The sequence below is a fragment of the Kogia breviceps genome, chromosome 1, assembly GCF_026419965.1.
Source record: "Kogia breviceps isolate mKogBre1 chromosome 1, mKogBre1 haplotype 1, whole genome shotgun sequence".
In the NCBI taxonomy this organism is placed as follows: domain Eukaryota; kingdom Metazoa; phylum Chordata; class Mammalia; order Artiodactyla; family Physeteridae; genus Kogia; species Kogia breviceps.
This window is the reverse complement of record NC_081310.1, coordinates 64,481,980-64,504,748: the sequence shown is the minus strand read 5'-3', so window position 1 is coordinate 64,504,748 and position 22,769 is coordinate 64,481,980. Positions and strand designations below refer to the sequence as shown.

General features: G+C 51.1%; 1 protein-coding gene across 2 annotated transcripts in view; it reads left to right on the top strand.

Annotated features, from left to right (window-relative positions):
• Positions 1-22,161, top strand: part of RASSF5 (Ras association domain family member 5) — a 71,229-nt gene extending 49,068 nt beyond the window's left edge. For both annotated transcript variants that reach the window (XM_059072037.2, XM_059072207.2), the window contains 4 exons: positions 16,010-16,120; positions 17,152-17,449; positions 17,939-18,054; positions 19,605-22,161. In XM_059072037.2, coding sequence (XP_058928020.1) covers positions 16,010-16,120; positions 17,152-17,449; positions 17,939-18,054; positions 19,605-19,757 — 678 coding nt within the window. In that variant the 3' untranslated portion in view covers positions 19,758-22,161. The remainder of the gene's footprint in view (positions 1-16,009; positions 16,121-17,151; positions 17,450-17,938; positions 18,055-19,604) is intronic.
• The last annotated feature ends 608 nt before the right edge of the window (positions 22,162-22,769 follow it).

Here is a 22,769-nt window from a genome sequence, read left to right as displayed (position 1 = left end):
AGACCCTAGTTGCTCCCCTTCCCCACCCATGAAGTGTCTGGATGGGGGCCCCTGAGCAAAGGGTCATCCGGGGGGAAGACACGCTGCATCTGCCCTGCAGCCATGTGACTTCCATCAGGACCTGGCAGCAGCTCCCAGAATCAGAGAGCCTGGGGCATAGCTTAGGAGGGGGCTGGGGACAGGCTGGCAGTGACAGAGCTGCAGCAGCCACTGGGAGGGTTGGAGGAGATTAACTTAACCTCTGAAAAGCAGAGACTCCTGGAGCTGGAGGAGACTGTCAGGGGTCTTTACAGCCATTCCCCTGTTTCCAAGCAGGCCTGCATATAACTGATACAGGCAGGGAGGGAAGCTGTGCTCATTACCACCATCCTCCTCCAACCCATTCATCAGTCCTCCCTTGTCCACGGTGCTAGACAATGTGACTCCAGCTGGTTGGATCCCTGCTGTGTATGAGGCTATAATTCTAGGCAAAAAAAATCAGGGAGGGTAGCAGCAGAGCGTTTCCACCTAACAGACCACACTGGCAGAATTTCTATTGCTGTCAAGCCGAAAGGCATGTTCAATGAGGTAGTATGTGAGAGGGCTTTAGCCAAGGGCGAGGCCCCCATCCCACGCTCATCCGACTCCAAAACACATGCTCTTCCCACCACACACATGGCATCTCGGGTGAGAGTCAAGTTTCGGAAGGCTCCAAATAAGCTCAGATCTCCCAGCTCTAATCTGGTGACCTGCCACAGGAAACTGTTTTTCTCATTCAGCCAATTTCCTGATGCTAAGATCCAGGCCGTTTTTCCCTGTTCTGGTCTTGGGAAACCTGGTCGCCATACTCTGCCACCAGCACCTCATCAGCCTCCAGTCCGTGAGCCCCTCTGTATCCTTCTCATCTCCTGGCTCTCCCCCAGAGTGAGGAGCGGTGTTGGGCTGTCCCCCACGCCGTGATGCAGGCGTCAAGGGGAGATGGGGCCACGGGGCACCAGCCTTGCGGCGGAGAGTATGAGAGGCAGGGCCCTCCGTTGGCCAGAACACGTGGAGAGGCAGTAGGCGGGCATAAACTCCAGAGTCACACATGGCTGGGAAAGTGTGGGTTAGCAAGGAGGATGTGGGAGCTGGTGGGTCCACGGTGTTTAGAGAGCATTTCCGGTTGCAACCTGATGCTCCCTTCTTTCTGCTCCCAAAACACTGGTGTATCCTTCTCCCCTCTCCCTCATGTTAATGGGCTGTACTTTTCTGGAAGAGGAACCAGATCTTGTTCATCATCGTGTCCCCAGCACATGGTAGGCACTTAATGCGTGTTTTGATAAAGGAGGAGGGGGCTTGGAGGCTCTTCCTCAAAAAGTTTCTTTCCCTAAGAGGCAGCAGAGGCTCCCGGAGGACACGCACAGCACTTTAGGCAAAGTATGTGAAAACGGATCTCAGGACTGTGAGAAAGGGAAGCTTGCTAAGATTCTGGATGAGGAATCAATGGATTTTTCCAGTGACTCTGAAAAGAAAAATCTCACTGAGTGAGCAGAAAATGCAAGGACAGCTTTCCACACATGGAGCGGCCCCCTCCACCCCATCTGTGATTGCTCAGCTGTTTGCCTTGGAGGATGAGGGCAGGCAAGGCTGGGTCACTAAGCAACCAGGCCCTGGCACCTGCTGGCAAGTGTTGGTGTGGTCCTTCCTCAAGTGGGGCCTCCCTGGGGGGCTGAGGCAGAGGGGGTCCATGTGGGGAGGCGGGAGAGCCCACTATGATGGATTTCTCCTGTCTGCCTTTCAGCCATGGGAATGGCTTTGAGGGGGGAGGTTGAGGGGGCAGGAATCAATACACTTCTCATTTGTTTTACTTTCCCAGTTTAATTCTAAGCAAGTAAAGATCCCAGTTTGGTGACCCCAGTAGTTTGAGCATTCTCAGACAGCCCAGGTGGAATGGGTGGGGGTCCCAGGCACTCAAGTGGGCCCAACACGGGCCTGGCAACCCAAGCCCTCAACCTTCACTCTGGGTGACCTCAGGAAGCATGCTCACTGCTCTCGGCCTCACTTTCTCCTTCTGTAAAATGGGGAGACTTGCCCCTCCAGTGGAGAATAATTGCTAAAGAGGGCCCAGCATCTGGCTGTGAGAATGAGTGGAGAACTCCTGGGCTTGGGATTATCAAGGCTGTTTCGAGGAATGCAGATGGGTGTTGAATTGTGACGTGAGGTGGGGTTCTTGATTGCGGTGCGTGGAAGTATAAGGTTCTGTTCACAGAACAGAGAAAGGGCAGGAGCTAGGGGTCTGCTGGGACATGGTTAGAATGTAAAATAGTAATAGTCAGTTCCTGGGCCTTGATGTGTGTCAGGCACTGTTCTAAGTGTATAGACTCACTTAATCCTCACATCATCTACAGTTGCCGCATGAACAACACGGGTTTGAACTGCATAGGCCACTTATATTTGGATGTTTTCCAATAGTAAATACTACTACTGTAGTACATGGTCTGTGGTTAGTTGAATTCGTGGATGCAGGATGCCGAAGGCCCACTGTACGTTATATGCAGATTAGTCCCAGCATTGTTTAAGGGCCAACTGTATATATGGTTTCTATTTAATAGTGAGGAAACTGAGGCAATGAAGGGGTTCAAGGGTCACACAGTACTAAGGGGCAGATCCAGAACTTGGGCCCAAGTAATCTAATGCCAGAGCTCCCAGCCCTTAAGCTATGCTGCCTCTCCTGTAGCTCTTTCCAGAATTAGCCAAGTAACCGAAGCCCCAGCAGTGAGGCCGGGAGATGCTCACAGATGCAGCCCCATGTCAGCAGCATTCGTCTTGGAGTCACTGAGGACAGCGCACTTTGCCAGGCCATTTAGGAGACAGGAAACCAGATGTCCCTGCCCCTGAGCCTTTAGGATACAGTGAGAAGACACACACGTGGAAAGACTCTGAGCTACTCAGTGACCAACTAAGACACATTTCAGTAACACAGAGTAATCCCGGAGCGCCTGCGTGGGCTGGGTTTGCAGGGCAGGCAGGCAGCACAGGGACAAGGGGGCGTGTGTGGGCCAGTGGCGAGGCTCCAGCACCCAGCATCAGCCCAGCCGGCAAAGCTGAAGGCACAGGCGGGGCTTCCAGTTAGAGGGGAGCCGAGGAGAAGCCACTCCCCGCAGCAGGGCAGTGCCACTGGTGTCCCAGCCACCCCTCCCCTCTGAGGGAGCCTGGCCGGGCAGGGATGCGGGGAGCTGGCACTGGCTCCCACGTGCCCACTCACCACCTCGGAATTCTCTGCATCATTTACAGAAGCTCGGCCCCAGCTGGAGCCAGCACGTGGTAGGAGAAGGTGCGCCTGCTGTCCTGGCACCCACGGCCTGTGATTAGAACACACGAGCTGGACTCCTAGAGCCGCCCATCTCTCACGGCCCCGTGACTCTGCAGGGCTTGACTTGATGGCTCTCAGAGCACGTGGGATCCTAGAAGCTGCGGAACCCCGTGTTCAAAGCATTCTTGTGCAGAGATGTCCACTAGGTGAGAGAGAGGAAGGGATTCAGAGGTGGGAAAGGAAAACTCTGAAGGCAAGCCAATTGCCAGCTCCCGGCTTGGTGACTTCAGGAGAATTCCACGACTCTGTGGCCTGCAGAGGAAAGATGAGACGGTGTGGCCCCAGATCTTCCTTCTGCTGTCACATCCATTTCTCTAGGATGTATGAGGTTGGAAAGCCGGGGTAGCTCCTTGCTCGTGGCCAGCTGTGACCGGGTACGAGGAGAGCATCTGAAGCAGGGTGGGAAGTGCCCACTGCTTGAATCGCCTAACGATTCAGCTTTCTGCAGAATGTGGGTGATTGGATTGTTCGTCTCAAGGCCCGTTCCAGATCTCTGAGTCCAGGCTTCTGAATTGCACCCGAGCTCCCCTCTGGAGGGTCATCTAAGAAGCTGTAAGACCCTCTCCTAGCTGCAGCTGTTCCTCTGAGCCGGGCTGGGCTGTCCAGATCATCCCTAGGCTTCAGCCATTTCTTAGTGCACCTGGCAGGAGAGTGGCCAGGCCTAGGAAGAGAGCCTGGTCCTGGAGGTCCTGGGATGAGGGCCCACTAGCTTAGAAGTAGGATCGACTCCTCACCTTCCCGGAATATATAAAGTAAGGGACACTCCCAACTTTACGGGAGCCAGGTGAATCCAGCTGGTTACATGGCCCCCAGGTTCCCCTGCCCTTGGAATCTTTTTTTATTGTAAGAAAATATATGTAATGTAAAATGTACCGTTTTAACCGTTTCTATATGTATAGTTCTGTGGCTTTAAGCACTTTCACATTTTTGTACCACCGTCACCACCATCCTCTCCAGAACTTTTGCATCTTCTGAACTCAGCACGCATTAGACAATAACTCCTCATTCCCTCCTTCCCACAGCCCCTGGCAACCACGATTCTACTTTCTGTCTCTGAATTTGATTACTCTGGGAACCACATATGAGTGGAATCATAAGGTATTTGTCTTTTTGTGACTGATTTATTTCACTCAGCATAATGTATCCAAGGTTCCTCCATGCTGTAGCATGTGTCAGAATTTCCTTCCTTTTTATGAATGAGTAATATTCCATTGTATGTATGTACCACATTTTGTTTATCCAGTCATCCATCAATAGGTTGCTTCCGGGCTTCCCTGGTGGCGCAGTGGTTGGGGGTCCGCCTGCCGATGCAGGGGACACGGGTTCGTGACCCGGTCCGGGAGGATCCCACGTGCCGCGGAGCGGTTGGGCCCGTGAGCCATGGCCGCTGAGCCTGTGCGTCCGGAGCCTGTGCTCCGCAACGTGAGAGGCCACAGCAGTGAGAGACCCGCGTACCGCAAAAAAAACAAACAAACAACAAAAAACACAAAACAAAACAACAACAAAAAAATAGGTTGCTTCCATGTCTTCGCTATTGTGAACAATGTTGCTATGAACGTGAGTGAACAAATCTCTGTTCAAGTCCTACTTTCCCTTCTTTGGGGTATATATCCAGAAGTGGAATTGCTGGATCATATTGTAATTTCATGTTTAATCTTTTGAGGATTTGCCGTACCATTTTTTTATAGCGGCTTCACCATTTTCCATTCCCACCAGCAATGCACACAGGTTGTTATTTTCTGTGTTTTTGATAATAGCCACCCTCATAGGTGTGAGATGGCATCTCACCATGGTTTTGATTTGCATTTCCCTAATGACTAGTGATTTCAAACAGATTTTTCATGTGCTTATTGACCATGTGTATATCTTCTTTGGAGAAATATCTATTCAAGTCCTTTGTCCATTTTTAATGGGGCTGTTTGTTTTTTTATTGTTGAGTTATAGGGGCTCTTTATATTGAAATATTCTGGATCTTGATCCCTTGTCAGACATATGATTTGCAGTGGAATCCTCTTTAAATTGATTCTAAAAGAGCCAAGTCTAGCGTTTGAAGAGACTGGAGTTTAGGATGAGTTATTGGAACCTACTCACTCACCCTGCCTCCATTATCCCTAATTCACTCACAGTGCTCTGGTCCTGGGTTCTCTGGGAATACAGGGATGGAAAAGGTACAACTCCTGGTGCTGGGATATGCTCATGGTCTAGTCGGGGAGACAGGCTGAGACACAACTCATACTGCCATAGAGAGGATGAAACCAGTGCTGGAATAATATTGGGGCATAAGCGCATGCTGTCGAAGAGCCCACTAATTCTAGATAGGAGTGGTGGATTAAGGAAAATATCCCCAAAAGATATGTCAGTTCCAGGGGGCAAATTCTCTCAGATGAGGAGGAGGACCTCTCAGACTGAATGATCAAACTAAGATGTCATGGAGACTGAAAGGAGACAGGGACCTAGAAGGAAATCCAGTCAGGAAAACTAACCTGAAAAAAAGACCTTCTCATGCCCTAGAAACTCTTGAGGGCACAAGAGAATGCCCCAAGGTAAAATTCCTGTTGCCATTGCAGTAGAACAGGTGTCACCCTATTCTGCTTGGATTCACACTTTAGACCTCTGAGCTAAAAAAAGGGGGACTTCATAACGGTCCAGGGGAGGGGAGAACAGAAATGGAAGGGATTTGCAACATCTACCCTCTGACACAGTCAGAGTGCGGGAGTCTCCTTTGATTTCCAGTTACTGTCTCAGAAGTAGATAGGTGCCATGGAGCAGGAATCCTATAGGACCCTTATACAATTCTGGAACCTTTCATTTCCATAGATTTGTTTTTGGGTTTTGTGTATGTGTGCATGTGTGCGTCTTATTGCTTCTTTGTGTTTTATTCGGTTCGTTAAGCAAATGTTTAATAGCCTCTCCTGTGTGCCGGGCACTGTCCTGGGAACTGTGTCAGTGAACAAGTCTGTCTCTGCCCTTGGGAAGCTTCTATTCTATGCTCAAGCTGCAGGGATGTGTGCTGATCTTGAGAGCAGCCAGAACACCTGTGTCCAGGCCACAGCCAGGCTGGGGGTGGGGTGGGGGGAGGGACTGTCAAGAAAACCTCCAGGGTAGAGTACAAGGATACAGTTTTACAGAGGAAAGAAGAACAAGCTGTGCCCTGGGGCCTGCAGTAGACAGAAAAAGTGAGGGCGGCTGTCCGTCTAGGACTGAGCGGGGATACCTGGGGCTACTAGAGTAGCCAAATGTGCTGGTTTGCCCAGGACTTTCTGAGTTGGGCACTGAAAGTCCTGCATCCTGAGAAAACTCAGTCCCAAGCAAACTGGGACAGCTAGGCACCCTACCTGGGACTCAAAGCTGAAGGCACCGCCTACTTATCCATGGGACACAGAGTTGGCATGTAGTGCCAGGGGCCCACAGCACTTCAGGGGCCCACAAAAATGTTTTAATTTCTTTTAAAATCAGGAGAAAAAAATGAACTTTTACGTTGAAGAAAGTACTTTAATATATGACACTTATATATTTGTTTTTATACTAATCATAAAATATAATTTCCAAGACTTTTTTATGGAGAAACGGGCCCACAGCCCTGAAGATGAAAGTGCATGAACAAGAGTCATAATGTGGCCCGGGCTGAAAGGCCTGTCAGGGGCCAAGGTTAAGGCAAGAGGACTCCCGCGTGGGGTCAATACCCACCAATCAGACTTCCCTTTGCCCTGCCAGATGAATGACTACTGATGCTGCTAGTGGTTACCATGGCGTTTATTGAGTGCTTACTGTATACTTACATTGTGCTGAGCATTTCCAGATGTGCAGTCTCATTCCATCTCTGCAATAAATGTATAAAGAAGGCCTTCTTATCTGCGTTTCGCAGGCAAAGCATCCCGAGTCTCAGTGAGACTGACTTGACCACGTTCACAGACGACCAAGGGTAAGGCCAGCCAAGGCCAACCTATGGCCGGATGTGCAGGCAGCGTGGCCTAGTGGGTAATAACAAACTTCCATCATTGAGTTATTTCAAGGATTAAATGAGATTGTGACTGCTAAACCCTGCAAATGCCTGGCTGTTGAGATTTTTATCATGATAATGAGGCTCTACAGGGCCTGAACTTAAGTTCGAAGCTCCAAGGCCACAGGGCTCTCGCAGCCTCCTGCGTGGGGCTCCTGCTACCAGGTGACCTGCTCCTGCCAGTAGACAGAGATGGCCAAGTGAAAGGGTGAGGGACACCATGCCCAGGCTCCAGGACATGCTGGCAGCCCAGGGAGTCCACAGACATGACTCCCACACACGCGGAGCTGGGCCGGGCTGCCTGGGAAGCCGCCGAGGCTGGTCCCGGGTTGTGACGTGCTTGTTCCAGTTTCCACAGTATGTGTGTCTCTGTCTTCCCTCCTCAGGTAACCTGTGAGCTCCAAGGACAGGAACCACACCCCATGGGTTTCATGTCCCAAGGTGCCTTTCACAGTCCCCAACCCGTGGGCAATTCTGTCAGTTACTGTTGACCGTCTACATTGACCATGCTCCATATTTTTGTCTTTAGGGACTTTAGTCTCTTTCTAGTTTTCATTGCTCCTCCTCTACTTCCCCCCAAAGCAGCTCAAATTCCACATGGTTCTGCTTGTATGGATGGCTCCATCCTTCCCTCCTTCCTCTGCTGGGAATAACCTATCAGGGAACACAGTTAAGGAATTTGATTCTTTTATTTCGGGACACTGGACAGCTTCATAGAGGGACTCTTGCGGGAATCAACACCTTCACTGCCCTGGGTGGGGCTGGGGAAGCCATTCCAGAACACGGCCAGTTGGGCCTGGGAGGGGACCCTGTAGTGAAGCCCCATGGGGCTTCTTCGTTCCCATCTGGTTGAGGCCATCACAAAGGGGCCAATGAACCCTGAATGTGATCTGAGCATCGAGCAGGGTGCGCCCAGCCCAGACAGACGGGTGCCTGCCCCTTTCCTTCAGAGCGTCCTACTTAGGATCTGCCAAACAGAGACACCAGGTGTTTGGGTCAGGCCAGCTGCTGGGCAGAAGACGTCTGCAGGTGGTCATTCTCCTGCAGCCGATGTCTGAGGCTCTCCTTCCAGACAGAGGCCTGGAGATGCTTCCCACCCCAGGGGCAAAAGAATTGCTGCTGACAGATTTGCTAAGAGCTAAGAAAGAGGAAATGTGGCAAAGGCTCATGGTGACTGGCTTCCGGGATAGTTTTTGTTTTGTTTTCTTGAACTGTGTGAGTTCAGAAGGTGTGGACCTACTTGAGCTTGGCCAAGTAGGAGTCTGGCAGACAAGTAGAGAAAGCCAGTGGTGAGTAAGGAGCAAAGTCAAGTCAAAGAGAAGCATTAGGCAGGTTCTGTAGACCAGTTGTCACTGCCGCAGTGCAGACCTGCTGAGCTCCCAGCTCTCCTCCCAGAGGCCCCCATCCCCACACCCAGTTCTCTGAAACAGAAGAGGAAGCAGTGATGAAAGAAACCACCCTATCCTATCTTCTGTGTCAAATCTTAGAGCTGCAGAGGGGCCTTAGAATTCTGCTGGTCTCGCTTCGTGATTTCACAGATGAGGAAACTGAGGCCCCAGGAGTGAAAGTGACTCACCAGAGGTCACAGGTCATTGGATGGTTTTGCCTTCATTCTCACCAAGAAATTGCAAAGAGCTGAGCCATGGGACGGGCTTCCAGCCAAAGCCCACAGCCCCACACCTTCTCAGCATCTGCTTCTTGGGGTGCAGGTTGGTATGAGGTGCTCCTGGACCTGACTGCTGTCCGCGCTGGGCTCTGGGCTGAGTATCACCTAGGCTGGTCCACCCTCTCCCTGCCACCCAAGCAACAGGTATTTTTCTGACACGTCCTTGGAGGTCAGCCCAGTTCTCCTCTGAGCCCTGCAGAGGGTACCAAAGAAGAATAATCATCAGATATCCTGTCTGACTCCCTCCAGGGAGCATCTAATTGGGGAGATGGGATTAACACAGGTGAAACAATAATTAAACAGTAAAAGGCAGCATATAATCAGATGCTAAAGGTAGGCTTATAGCCTGTGAAGGCACCTCCATAGGTCCTGGCAGTGGTGGAGGTAACATAAGCAGGCAGCTGTGGAGGTCCATGGCACATGGGAATTTGCAGCTTTGCTGTGACAGGAATCTGAGGGTTTGAGGCCATGGGGCTGGTGTTTGGAAATGAGTCCCTGAGCTGGTGAGTGAGCTTAACTGCCCACCTGCATCCTTCCTCAGGCAGCTTGCTGCCTCCCAATTGGAGAAGGGAGGAGAGAAAGCAGAACTCCAATGAAGTGATAAAGATTTTGTCTACTTGTGAAAAGTGTCCTTTAAGTGAGAGTGAAGTTACCAAAGGCCCATCCACTGGTGGTAAGAGGAAATACACAGGAAACACCTGATTCTTGATACAAATATGATATTAGGAGAAAGGCGGGGGCCAGTACAAACCTGTATACTGTATACCTTTCTCCATTTGGGAATTAAAATGTCAGGAACCTAAAAGATTAAGAGAGCAGAAAATGAGATTGCTATGGGCCAGAGAAATTTTCTCAGGAAACTACACAGAAGATGGAACTAGGGGAGATGGGGGCTATGTATTTTAGGCAGAGAAACTGCACAAACGACAGTATAGAGCAGAGGTGGGCAAACTACTGTTCGTGGGCCAGAATCCACAAATAGTTTTATTGAAACACAACCACACTCATCCTATGATCGCTGTCTGCTACAGTGGCAGAGGTGAGTAGCAACAGAGACTGGATAGCCTACGAAGCCTAAAATATTTGCTCCCTGGCCCTTTACAGAAAACGTTTGCCAAGCACTAGTGTAGAGAAAAGAATGAACAAACCCTATGACATGTGAGCCAATCCAGAGGAAGTGCTCCAGGAAAGTGAGAAATGAAATTGGCTAACAGGGATAGGACTTTGTATGCCTGGAGTGATAGTTACAGTACATGCCTTTGGGATGGGTTCAATCATTTCCAAAATACCCATTATTTCATTTGGTTTTACCTTTTTGATCAATCCTGTGAGGCAATAAAGGATTTTTATAGATGAGGAAACTGAGGCTTGAAGACATGATCCAACTCTCTCAAGATCACTTTGTTAGTAATGGGAGTCAGAACCTGAACACACGCTTATGTTCACCCCGCAAGTATTGCCCGAGCCTCTACAATGTGCCAAGCTGGAGCTGAGCTCTGGGACCCCGTGGTGGAGCAGACAGGTGCTTCTCTCACAGAACTCAGTCCAAATGGCAATCCAAGACTTACTGCACTATAATTCCTAGCAGAAAGCAAGATCATTTTTCTCCCCCTGTAGGCAATGGGGAACCACTGAAGGTTCTTGAGCAAGAGTATATTATCTGCTTCATGCTCAGGGCCACTGGGCATGGAGAAGAGATAGAAGTATGGTGTAAGTCACTAAGGAGATTCAGTCTAGTTAGGAAGAAAAACCAAGATGGATGGTCTACTTGGAGGTTAATATAAGTAGATGGATATTTAAGTACAGGATGGTATAGTGTTAGCTTTGGATGTAGGTTAGCTCTAACCTTGCTGGGGCTCCATTTCCTCATCTGTGAAATGGGCATAATAATAGTACCTTCCTCATAAACTTGTGGTGAGGATGAAATGAGCTAATACACGCTAAGTGAGTAGAACAGTGCCTGGCACGTAGTTAGCCTGTTTATAACAATCAAGGATCATCGTCATCATCATTCGGGGCTGAGGTGGTCAGAGAGGCCTTGACAGGTGAAAGATTTCAGGTAGACAGACAGCAGTAAGATGATGAAAGCTGTGTGCAGGAGGGAGAGGCTGACAAGTTTAAAAAGAGGAAAAGTGAAATTTCTTTTTTTAAAAAATATGTATTTATCTATTTATTTGGCTGCGTCGAGTCTTAGTTGTGGCACGTGGGATCTTCGTTGCTGTGTGTGAGATCTTCGTTTCATCATGCGGGATCTTTTAGTTGCAGCATGTGGGATCTAGTTCCCCGACCAGGGATCGAACCTGGGCCCCCCTGCATTGGGAGCACAGAGTCTTAACCACTAGACCACCAGGGAAGTCTCAAAGGGAAAGTGAAATTTCTGGCAAAAATGAGGTTTGCATGATTTTGGTCCAGAAAAAAATGGGCCTGAACGTATCTGATGGCTCCAGCACATTCTCCTCAGGCCACTCCTGACCCTGGGGGTCCCCCTCATCACTGGGGCTTTCATGGGCTGCCTTGAGCTCAGCTGCGGAGATTAAAAGCCACAGGATTCACTCAGAGTCTCTATCTTTGTTGGGTCACTTCCCAATAATCAAAATTAAGACTTTACATATGTCATTGATTCAGATGCAGAATCAGCCAGTGTTTGGATTGTTTCTTAAAATAAAGTAAAATTCAACTTAGGGTAAATCTGCTCTGAGATAGGCCGCAGACCACAAGAGGATGGTCCTCTTTGTTTTGGTGTAATAATATTTTAATCGAAAAGTCTGAGGATCACTGTCACAAGGGCCATCTCTGCTCTGACCCCTAGCGCCCAGCCCTCTTCACTTGGCTGCATCCCAATAACCCGGAGAGTTAGAGAGGACACAGACCTTTCCATGGCTTAGGACCTATGAACACAAATCTGCTTTTCACCAGTGCCCTGGATGTGCTGGCTGCATTGGGAACAGCTCAACCGTCTGCCACCAATGCCAGGAGCTTAATCAGAGCAGATGCATCCCATGCCAGATGCACTGAGCTGTATAAGCCTCCTAGGAGAGACACCTCACAGGGCAATGCCTGTTATCTTTAAAATCACAGCAGAGTGAGCTCCCCATTCTGTCTCCTTCTTGGGCCACCCCAGGAGACAAAACTCTGTCTGGTTTCTAGCTTTGTACCTATAGGTGGAGACAAATCTTTCACTCTGAGAACTTGAGAATCTGGCAGGTGAATAGAAAGTGGGGTCTTTGACTTATCCTCTGAAGATTGCAATGGTATTGATCTGTTCACACCCTGGATACTGCCTTCTCGGTAAACCTTTGGGGCAGTGCATATCTGTGAGTGCAAAAGTGTTAAGTCTGCAGCTGGATGGGGACCCTTGAGGTCTGAAATTGCTTGGGGGGGTCTCTACCAGTTCTTCTCCAACATTGCTGCACATTAGAATCACCTGGGAGATTTTTTTTTTTTTTTTTTTTTTTTGGTGGTATGCGGGCCTCTCACTGTTGTGGCCTCTCCCGTTGCGGAGCATAGGCTGCGGACGCGCAGGCTCAGTGGCCGTGGCTCACGGGCCCAGCCACTCCGCGGCATGTAGGATCCTCCCGGACCGGGGCATGAACCCGTGTCCCCTGCATCAGCAGGCGGACTCTCAACCACTGTGCCACCAGGGAAGCCCGCCTGGGAGATTTTTTAAAAGCCCTCTGCCCAGGCTGCACCCCAAACCAATTAAATCAGATCTCCAGGATGGAGCCCAGGCGTTGTGTTTCTAAAGATCTCCCAGAGGAGTCCATGTGCAGCCAGGTTTAAGAAGCACTGGTCTAGGTTTTCCACCATCTCCAAGATGAGAAAGAGTGGACTCCCGTAGCTATGGCTGGCTGGCTGGCTGGCCTGCTTTGGGAGGTGATTCATTCAGTCCCTGGTCAGATCTTGTCTGCCAGATCTGGTGTGGGCAGCAGCCAGGGGTGCTGTCATCCCAGGGTGGGAGATTCAATGTGCTGGACAGACAAGGCTCCTGGCACTCCCAGACGGGGTGGAGATCAGGATGGCTGTTTTCTGCGTGAGTCCTGCAAAGGGCCACTTGCGTCACTTCCCCAGGTTTGTGGTGGAAAGGGGGAAATAGATGGGTTATCTGCTGAAGGAAAAGAGAACAGGAAGAAAAAACCTTAGGTTAAGGCATCTCTGACTCTTACTGTATTCAAAAACAGGCTGGAATACTGGCCTTTGAAAGCCATGATGCAGCTGCCTTTTCTTACTGGGAAATGGCTATAGCTCATTTGGAAACTATGAGAGATCTTCCAGGAGCTTCTAGAACTTCTAACTCTTTTTTGTAGATAAGTATGAGAAAGCTGTTAACTCCTAAGGAGCAACAGCCTGCATGTTTCAGAGACGGACAGAATGGAGTGTATGTAATGGTAACGGGACACTGGTCCTTCTGACTGGAAGCTCCCAGAGGGCAGCAGGCACGTCTGGTCCCATAGAGATGTGCCCAGTGGGGTGGGTGCTGGGGGCGGGGTCTCCAGGAACTAAGTGGGGAGGGACGAGGAATGAGAAGCTCCACTGTGATGGTCCCTGGGTTAATAAGTCAACAGCGAAAGAAGACACTGTGTGGCTCACACCACTTGCTGCTCAGCTCGAGAAGATGGGAGATGCCCTGGGGAGTCCTTGCCCTTGGGTGGTCCTCAATGGAATCAGGGTCCTGTTCCCGAGACCTGAGTGACCACATAGGAAAAGGGTGGGCCCTGCATCCTGGCACCTGCCTCCTCCTACCAGAGGCTAGAAGTCCCTCCTTGACATCTTTACAGGTGACACGGTGGCCCCAGGTCCTGAGGCTTCTGGGGACCCACTGAACGTGTCACAGGTCACGTAATTTATAGGTCTCGGTGTAGCAGCTGCTCACCCCAGCCCCTTTGCATGGAATTTCAGTGATTGATGTGGGAGTGGCTGAAGCGGCCATCCTAGGGTGACCACGGGGAATTGAGAAGAGCACGGGTTCCAGACTTTGATGGACTCGGTTCCAGGCCCAACGCAGATGCTTACTAGCGGTGGGACCACAGCGTGTTTCTTAACCCTTCTGAGCCTCTGTCTGTAATCCGTAAAACAGGAATAACATACGTAGTATGTAAGGTATGTGAGCGTACAGTGCTGTTCTGATCGAGACCCTCAAGGAAGAGTACAAGAGGGGAGCAGACAGGCCAACAGAAGATGCTGTGATGGAAAAAGGATGTCAGCTCGTCTCCATGCTGAGGGGTGGGTGTGGGAGGCCACGCCCGCCCCCCTTGGCAGCCACAGAGCCTGACATCTTATCGGCTCTGTGGGATTGGAAAGTGGGAGGGGGAAGTGAAGGCGTCCTGCTGAGTGTGACTTGTCTCCCGTGGGTGGGCTGGAGGGAGGAGGCTGGACAGCTCTGCCATGGGAGCCTGACATGTTCAGCTGGGTGGTGCTGTGATGGCAGCATGGCTGTGAAATTCCCCAACCAAACCAGACACCCACAGGGCAGTGCTGGGTGATGTCAGCCTGGAGAACACAGTTGCCCCACCCCTCTGGGCCTCAGTTTCCTCATTTGCCAAAGGAGAATCCTGACCCTCCCTGGGTCCACTAGATTTCTAAGACCAGGCAAATTCTAGGCAGGTTTTTTTTTTTTTTCTTTTGCGGTACGCGGGCCTCTCACTGTTGTGGCCTCTCCCGTTGCGGAGCACAGGCTCCGGACGCGCAGGCTCAGCGGCCGCGGCTCACGGGCCCAGCCGCTCCGCGGCATGTGGGATCTTCCTGGACCGGGGCACGAACCCGTGTCCCCTGCATCGGCAGGCGGACTCTCAACCGCCGCGCCACCAGGGACGCCCCTAGGCAGGTTTTGACTGACCTATCTATTCCCCCAAACTGTGGCTCCCGCACTCCCGGCCACACAGGACAGCATGAAGACAAAGCAGGGGAGGTGGGTGGCAATGGACTTGAGAGAAAACCAGGGAACTGACAGACGGACAGGTTTGCTTAGACGCCAGAATTCTCCCCTGAATTCTGTCCACAGTGTGAACAACATCGACCTTCATCTCCTAGGCTTCCTTCTTACTAGAGGGGGGGTGGGGCGGGGGGGCAGTCAGAAGAATAAATTGTGATGTCATGGGAAGAACACAGCAGAACAGACTGGCATCCCTTGTAGTCCTGCAGAGGCTGACTGCAGGGCTTTAGGCACGTTTCTAAACTCCTCTGAGTCTCTGTTGTCTCACCTGTGAAACGTGGGTAATAAACTCTTAGCTGGCGGTTTGGGTTCTGAGGATTAACTGAGATAATGCAAGCGAAGCACTCGGCACAGAGGAGGTGCTAAGTAAACACTGGCTCTCCCTGTGCCCCAGCAGAGATTTATTCCCTCAATTATCAGAGAAGGCTACAGCCCCCTGCCCCCACTAGTTCATGCATTCATTTGATAAATATGTATGTGTGTGTGAGTGTGTGTGTGTGTGTGTGTGTATGTGTGTGTGTATCCTTATTATGTGCAAAGTGCTGTGGCCAGTGACATGGGGCCTGGACTGATGTCCATGTGCCGTTGGTCCTCTCGATCTGGGAGAATTGCGGTCATTCCCATCAGCATATACTGGGATCACGTGTGTGTTCCTGTCTCTCCAGCTCTATTGTTACTTCCTTGAGGAGACGACCATGGCTTGCATTTCTTTGCATCTCCCATAGCATCTAAATGGACACCCTCCCTAAGCAAAACAGCTCTGCTGATTCACCAGATTCATACCCAGTGCCTGTGTGCCGGGCCTTTTCACCTTGGTCTTGCAACAAGCCTGAAGGGTGGGTATTGCCCCCATTTCACAGGTGTGGAGACTGGGGCCGAGAGAGATTGAAGTCACTTCCCCGGGGTAGCTGGCTGCACAGGGATTTGACCTTTGATTTTTCTCAGCCTGAGTCCATCCCGTTCACTGCGTGAGGCTGGTGCTAACTTATTCTCCGTTGGAGAGGCCTTTGGGAGGACGAGGTCATTCCCTTTCTCATCCTGAGAGCCATTGTACATCCACCCTCACATCTGTGTCTGTTCCAGAATGACTGTAAACCCGCAGAGGAGCCGTGGTGCCCGCCCACGCTGCAGGAGATCAAGCAGAAGATCGACAGCTACAACACCCGGGAAAAGAACTGCCTGGGCATGAAGTTGGTGAGGGGGCCTGCCCCGCACTGTCCACCGCCCCCTTCCTCTCTCCCCCTCCCAGCTCCGTAGCCCCTGCCGGTGTGGCTCCCCTGCTCTCCCTCTGCATTCTGGGGGATACCCCCACCAGAGCCCTCCCCTTTCTTTGGGCTCCTGGAGGCCTCCAAGCTTGTGTGAAGCTGAGAGCCTGGGTTATCAGGGGTCTCCGTGTGTTTTAGGGAAATAGACTGGGCTTTGGAATAAGATCCACATCTAGTCTCTGGCTCTTCCTGTTTTTAACTTGTGGCTTTGGGAAACCTTAACCTCTCTGAGCTTCAATGTAAAATAGAAATATTAGTTCCCATTTGTCAAAGCGCTTGTGGGAATTAAATGATATACAAGTGACTAAGGGCCCAGGAAGCCCTGGGCAAGGGGAGCTCGCAGCTCCTCCTCCTCCCCTTCTTGGTCATTACAGCCTGTGTCTGGGGAAGCTTCCTTAGACTGTGCAGAGCTCAGAGAGGGGAGGGCACCAACTTTGTGCCAGGTTTGGAAAGGCCATCTTCAGTGGGGAGGGGAGGAGACAGTAGAAGAACCCTGCCCCCTGCTGGTAGCTGGCGGCAGTTGGCTCTTTGGGGCTTCTTCAGCCGGGTGGGGCGCTAGAAAACCCAGTCGCGGATAGGCCTGGGTTTAAGTCTTGTAGACTGCCAGGTTTTGGAAAGAGATGCAGGAGAAAATGCAGTGTGCTGGTTCTCCGAGGGCCTTATTACAGAGCCTTCCTGCTCTTCCTTGGTTTGGAGGGGCAAACTAGAGAGGCCACTCCAGACCCTGCCTCTTGGCCTGGGGACCCACCAAAGGCAATCAGCATCTGCCTCATGGCAGGGGATTTGGGGCAGGCAGCCTGAGCCTGTCGGGAGGGTGTTTGACTGGGATGGCACTGCTATTAGGAAAGGCCTCTGCAGCCCACCGGATCTGGGGCCACGGCCCAGAGTGGCAGACAGGATCAAGCAACACAGACCCTCCCGGACCCCACATGACCCTCCTCCCACCCCCTCCACCGGCAGAGTGAAGATGGCACCTACACGGGTTTCATCAAAGTGCATTTGAAACTTCGGCGGCCGGTGATGGTGCCTGCTGGGATCCGGCCCCCGTCCATCTATGACGCCATCAAGGAAGTGGACCTGGCAGCCACCACGGACAAGCGGACATCCTTCTACCTGCCGCTGGATGCCATCAAGCAACTGCACATCAGCAGCACCACCACGGTCAGTGAGGTCATCCAGGGGCTGCTCAAGAAGTTCATGGTCGTGGACAATCCCCAGAAGTTTGCACTTTTTAAGCGGATACGCAAGGACGGGCAAGGTATGAGAGAGCTAGCTCCCACCCAGAAACTACCTTTCCCAACTCTGTCTGTGCTCCCCAACACACTGGAGTGGGAGGGTTGGGCTTCTCGTGGCACCTCCGTCCAGCCATCCATGTGGCATTAGGTCTGTGGAAGGGCCACACGCACATTCTGCCCGCTTACTGTGCCCCTCCCTCCACCTGTGACTTCAGGAAAACCACACCCTGGGCTCTCACTTCCTAATCTGTGGAATGGGACAGAACCCGCCCACCACTCCTACTAATCATTTAGGGGATGACGTGAATGGAAACATGCTTCACACTCTAGCAGACACTGAAGATAAAGGTTGTTACCCTATTTATTCTTGTCAGGTTCATTTCGTTAGGTTGAAAGAATGGCCACTTCCATTTAGAAACACCAGCCTCTGCATTTCCAATCGGTCCCACCCATCCTGAGCCCCTGCCCTTCTTTTCCAAGATGAGCGCCCAGCCCCCTCTCTTGGTTTGCAGTGCTCTTCCAGAAACTCTCCGTTGCTGACTGCCCCCTCTACCTGCGCTTACTGGCTGGGCCTGACACGGATGTGCTCAGCTTTGTGCTAAAGGAGAACGAAACTGGAGAGGTGGAGGTAGGTCTGGGACCCTTTGTTTGGTGCACAAACCCAGCCTGCGGGGCTCGCTGGGTGGGCGCGGGTGGGCGTTATCCTCACCACCCAGCACAGCAGGAACATGTCTCGAGGCAGTTGAGCTGGGGTGAGTGCAGGCTGAGGTTCAGCATTTAAGCCAGGATTGTAAGCGCCCTGGGGGAGCGAGTCAGGGCCTGTGTCTGGCGAGGCCGGTGGAAAGACAGGATTTCATGCGCTTTATTTCTGAAAACTCAGGGTGGAGGGGTGCTGAGAAACTCCCTGTGTTCCTCCGAGGTTCTTTTGCTCCAGGATGGCCTGAGGACCATCAAGCTCCATCCCTGGGCTCCACTGGGCATGGGTATTTTTGAGTCATTTGTCTCTCCCTGGTTCTTCAAAGCGGACCTCCATCCCCCAAGGGAAGCTCACCGGAGTCCAGTCTGTGGTGTGAAGTGAGGTGAAACCAAGCTGGTGCCCCCCGCAGCCTGGGCTGTGTGGCGGGTGGGGTCACAGAGGAGTGACCAAGAGCAGGGTGCCTCTCACAGTTTGTCACACTGCATTCAGTGGAGGCCTGGGGTTCGGGGAAGCAGTCTTGGGAGCCACTGTGGAAATCTGGGGGGTCCAGGCGAGCGGGGCCCTGTCCTTTCCCGGCCTCCACCGGCAGCTCTGCTTTCCATCTGCTTTATATAGTGGAAGATTTTGTTTGGAAAAAGTATTCCGCTGAAGCTGTTTGAACACTGCTGGCCAGTGGCAAGCTCACGGGCCTGGGGGTTTAGAGGCCTGGCTTCTAGTTCTAGTTTTGCTGCTATAAGCTTTGTGATTGTGGTGGTTGTGTCTGTGATTGTGGTTCCCTCTGTGGACTTCAGTTGTTTCATTTATCCAATGTGGGGATTAAACCAGATAAACCTTAATGTTCCTTTGTGCTCAAAGAGCTTAGGAGTCGAAACCCCTGGCCCCACGGGGGCCTCAGTCCCTGGGTCAGCCTGAGAGAAATAAGACTTGCCCTCTGTCCTGAGAGGCCAGGTCCCACCGAGCACGCCTGTGACTGTCACTGCCAGTGACTCATCTCATCATCTGCTCTGCCAGCCAAGGGAGGCAGATACCCTAATTCCACGGCAGACGAGAAAAGAGGCTGAGAAGGTGGACTTATGTGCTCAAGGCCACACAGTGGAGCCAGGCTGACACCCAGTCTCCTGAGTCCAAGTCCAGCTCTCCTCCAGATGCCACTTGAGGGTCCGCCTGTTGCTGATCACCCCAAAGCAGACAGCTGGGTCCCAGGCAGCTCCAGCATCACTGTTAAGATTTCAGTGGCTACAGGGAAATTTAAGATCCTCTGAATAAAAATATGGCTCGTGGACTAGTAACTCTTGGCCACGAGATGCCAGGATTTGAAATTCTGTTGCTGGTGCGGCATGGAAACCCCAAGCTTTATTCGTCACATCTGCCTATTCAGTAGCGGACCATGTGCAAACTGTGTGAAGAGCGGGGACAGCAGGGGCCCTCAGATCAGGCAACCACTAACCTGTCTCCTATTGTTTCTCCCTCTCGCCCCACAGTGGGATGCCTTCTCCATCCCCGAGCTCCAGAACTTCCTAACAATCCTGGGAAAAGAGGAGCAGGACAAAATCCAACAGGTGCAGAAGAAGTACGACAAGTTTAGGCAGAAACTGGAGGAGGCCTTAAGAGAATCCCAGGGCAAACCTGCCTAGCTGGCCCTGCTTCCTCTTCTCCCGATGCCCGTGGATTTATTTTTATTATTAATTATTATTTTGCCACAGACACTTTTTCTCAGGACACCTCTGTTGGGTGCATCTGTGCCTGCCCAGCAGTTCCAGACGTGGCACAAAATCTCTGATGGACACGTGTGTGCGCGGAGTTGGGGCCTGCCCGCCGTCACGCTGTGCCCTCTGCTCGCTGCCCAGGAGCAGCGCTCGCTCGTGTGAAAGATCCGCCACGTCCTCTCACCATCGGCAAGCCTTTCACAAGCCAAATAGTTGCCTCTCTCCACACCAGCCGGCAAAGGAAAGAAAAAAGATTTTAGAGATATATGTTTTTTTCTCTGCCTTTTATTCTTTTGCAATTTCTTGCTTATTTGCCATCCACGGTTCCCTTATTTATGAGTCCAAAAGTTGTAGCATAGTCCTTTAGCAGGTCTGAGCTAAGCCCCTGAAAGCACGACAGTGCTCATAAAAGGACTGTCCCCCACTTTCCCCAGGTGCCCGTTGTTCATGCTTAAGGGAAGGTCATAAAGCCACTGGCTCGGGTCAGGAGCGCCGAAGCTGAGATTGCCTGAGAAATTTCCAGAGAAGCTGCAGCCGGCCCTGGCCCTGATGGCCCAGAAGTCTGTGCACATGTAAACCCAAAGGCATACATATCTGTGTATGTGTGGTCTTCAGCCATATCTTTGTCAACAACTCTTTGAGTTACAGTTTTGAATTTAATATTGCCATCATCCTCATGTGTTTCCACCAAAGGGAAACTGGCCATTTACCATTTTTAAAGTCTCCTGCTGAGTACGGAAATCAGGCAGTCAAAGCCAAAACATGTTGCAGATAAATGTGTCCAAGCTGTCTTCAGCCTTCCCCGGGCTAGAGAGAAGAGGAGGCCTGGCTGCCTTGGTTTCCCTTTGGCCTCCGGCACTGCCCCTCTCCTCCCACTGGGACTCTGGGATCTCCAGGTACCGCCAGAGGAGCTGCCTTGAGTACAGAGGGGGGAACCTCCAACTCAGCCAACTTGGAGACCTTTCTGTTCGAAGAATGACCTCAGTGCCTTTTTGTTTTCAAAGAGGGACAGGAGCAGGAGCGTTTGCTTGAGACTCTGCTGCTGGCTTGCTCCCGCCAGGAAGTGGACCGCGGCAGTGTGGGAGACAAGGCCAGGAGAATCTTCCCTCCAAGTATGGGATGAGGGTCGCAGACCTCCTTCCCGTCTAAGGTCCTGGGCTCTGACTTCCAAGAAGTGAGGTCAAACTGCCTGGACAGGGCAGATCAGATTCCCAACTCTACATGTGTACTGGCTCCTTGCTTAGGTTCAAACTTAAAACTAGCCAAACAATTCAAGCCAGTAGCCAGGACTACAGAGACACTCCTGCACAGAGGGAGAAGGACTCTGGACTTTCAAAGCGGGGCCAGTTTTCCAGTGCAGCCTCTGAGAGACCATTTCTTCGTCGTTCTCTGCCTTCCCAAGTCCCTGTTGGGTTGGTTTGAGCGCACGCTTCTTTGTGTAGCCTCAGAAGTTCCCTCCCTCCCTGACCCTTGCTGAGTCCACGTGCTCCTGATCACAGAAGGAATGCAGACCCCTTATCATGCAAACTACTTAGTCTACAGAGCTGCAAAAACAGGACAAGTTAAGCAGTTCAAAAAAGATTTTTTACATCATAAAAACCCTAGTTATCTGCCATCTCCTGCTCAGCCTTATCATGTCCCCCCTGCTTAAAAAAAATCTCTCTCCCTGCTGTATATCGACAGGGGTAGGTGCAGAGTCCTCTTTTCTTCAAGCTGCATGTCTGTAACATGAATAGAAGGCATGGCTCCTGTGCGACCGCTGTGAATGCTGCTGAGAACCTCCCTCTGATGGGGTGGCTATTTTATTTTTGAGAAGGAAAAGAAGTCATGTACATATATACATAAAGGCATATAGCTATATATAAAGAGATAGTGGTGTTTATGAAATAAGGAAACTATGGCAAAATTCAGACTTTCTCTATAGCACAGTTAGACCAGGACCCAGGCTGAGGCCCTACCTCCGAAACAGTAGTGTGTAGGGAGTGTCCCTTCCCTCCCAGGGTGGGCATGACTGCTGGAGTGCCTTCTACTGTTGTGTTGCCCAGCGCGTAAAGTGTTTGTTTGGGGGAGGTTTTCTTTTTAAATGTCTTATATGGGTTTTTTTTTTTAATTTTATTTTTTTAACATCTTTATTGGAGTATAACTGTTTTACAATGGTGTGTTAGTTTCTGCTTTACAACAAAGTGAATCAGTTATACATATACATATGTTCCCGTATCTCCTCCCTCTTGGGTCTCCCTCCCTATCCCACCCCTCTAGGTGGTCACAGAGCACCGAGCTGATCTCTTATATGGGTTTTAAAGAAAGTAATAAAAGCTGGTTGCAAAAATCATTCAGACCAGAGATGTGTTCCTTGAACTTCCCCATCTCATGGAAATCGGGAGCTGGGAGTGGGGCTGGGGAATAGAGGAACGCGCATACTTTGTGTCCAAGTCAGATTTCCTTTTGCCAGCGAACGGAAGAATGAAGGCTACTGTTCAAATCAGCTTGAGAAAACCGTCCAAAGGCATGGGCTGGGGGTGCTCCCTAGGTGACTGGCTATTCTGCATCCCCACAGAGCAGGAGAGGAAAGGGGACTTACTACAGAAAGAGCACTTAGAAAAGAGGAGGGGCTTTCTGGAGCTAAGGATGATTGAACACCAGAATAGGCTACTGAGTTAAGCACTGATTCTTCTATTTTCAGAATTATTTTAAAATCAGGTAGGAATGTGTCTTTGAAAGTTTGAGATCATCTCACCTGGAGGAAGAGGGCTAGATGACTAAAACAGTCCTTTCACCTTAGCTCTGACGTCCATCAAAGGAACATCTCGGTATTCGTGGCAATAACCACATAAAAGTTATTAGAAAGAAATTCTCGCCTGCCTTCCGGTATTGATCACACACAGTTCAGTGGATGGGGGCCCCCGGAGCTCATCCAGTCCACTCCCAGCCTCCCTCTAG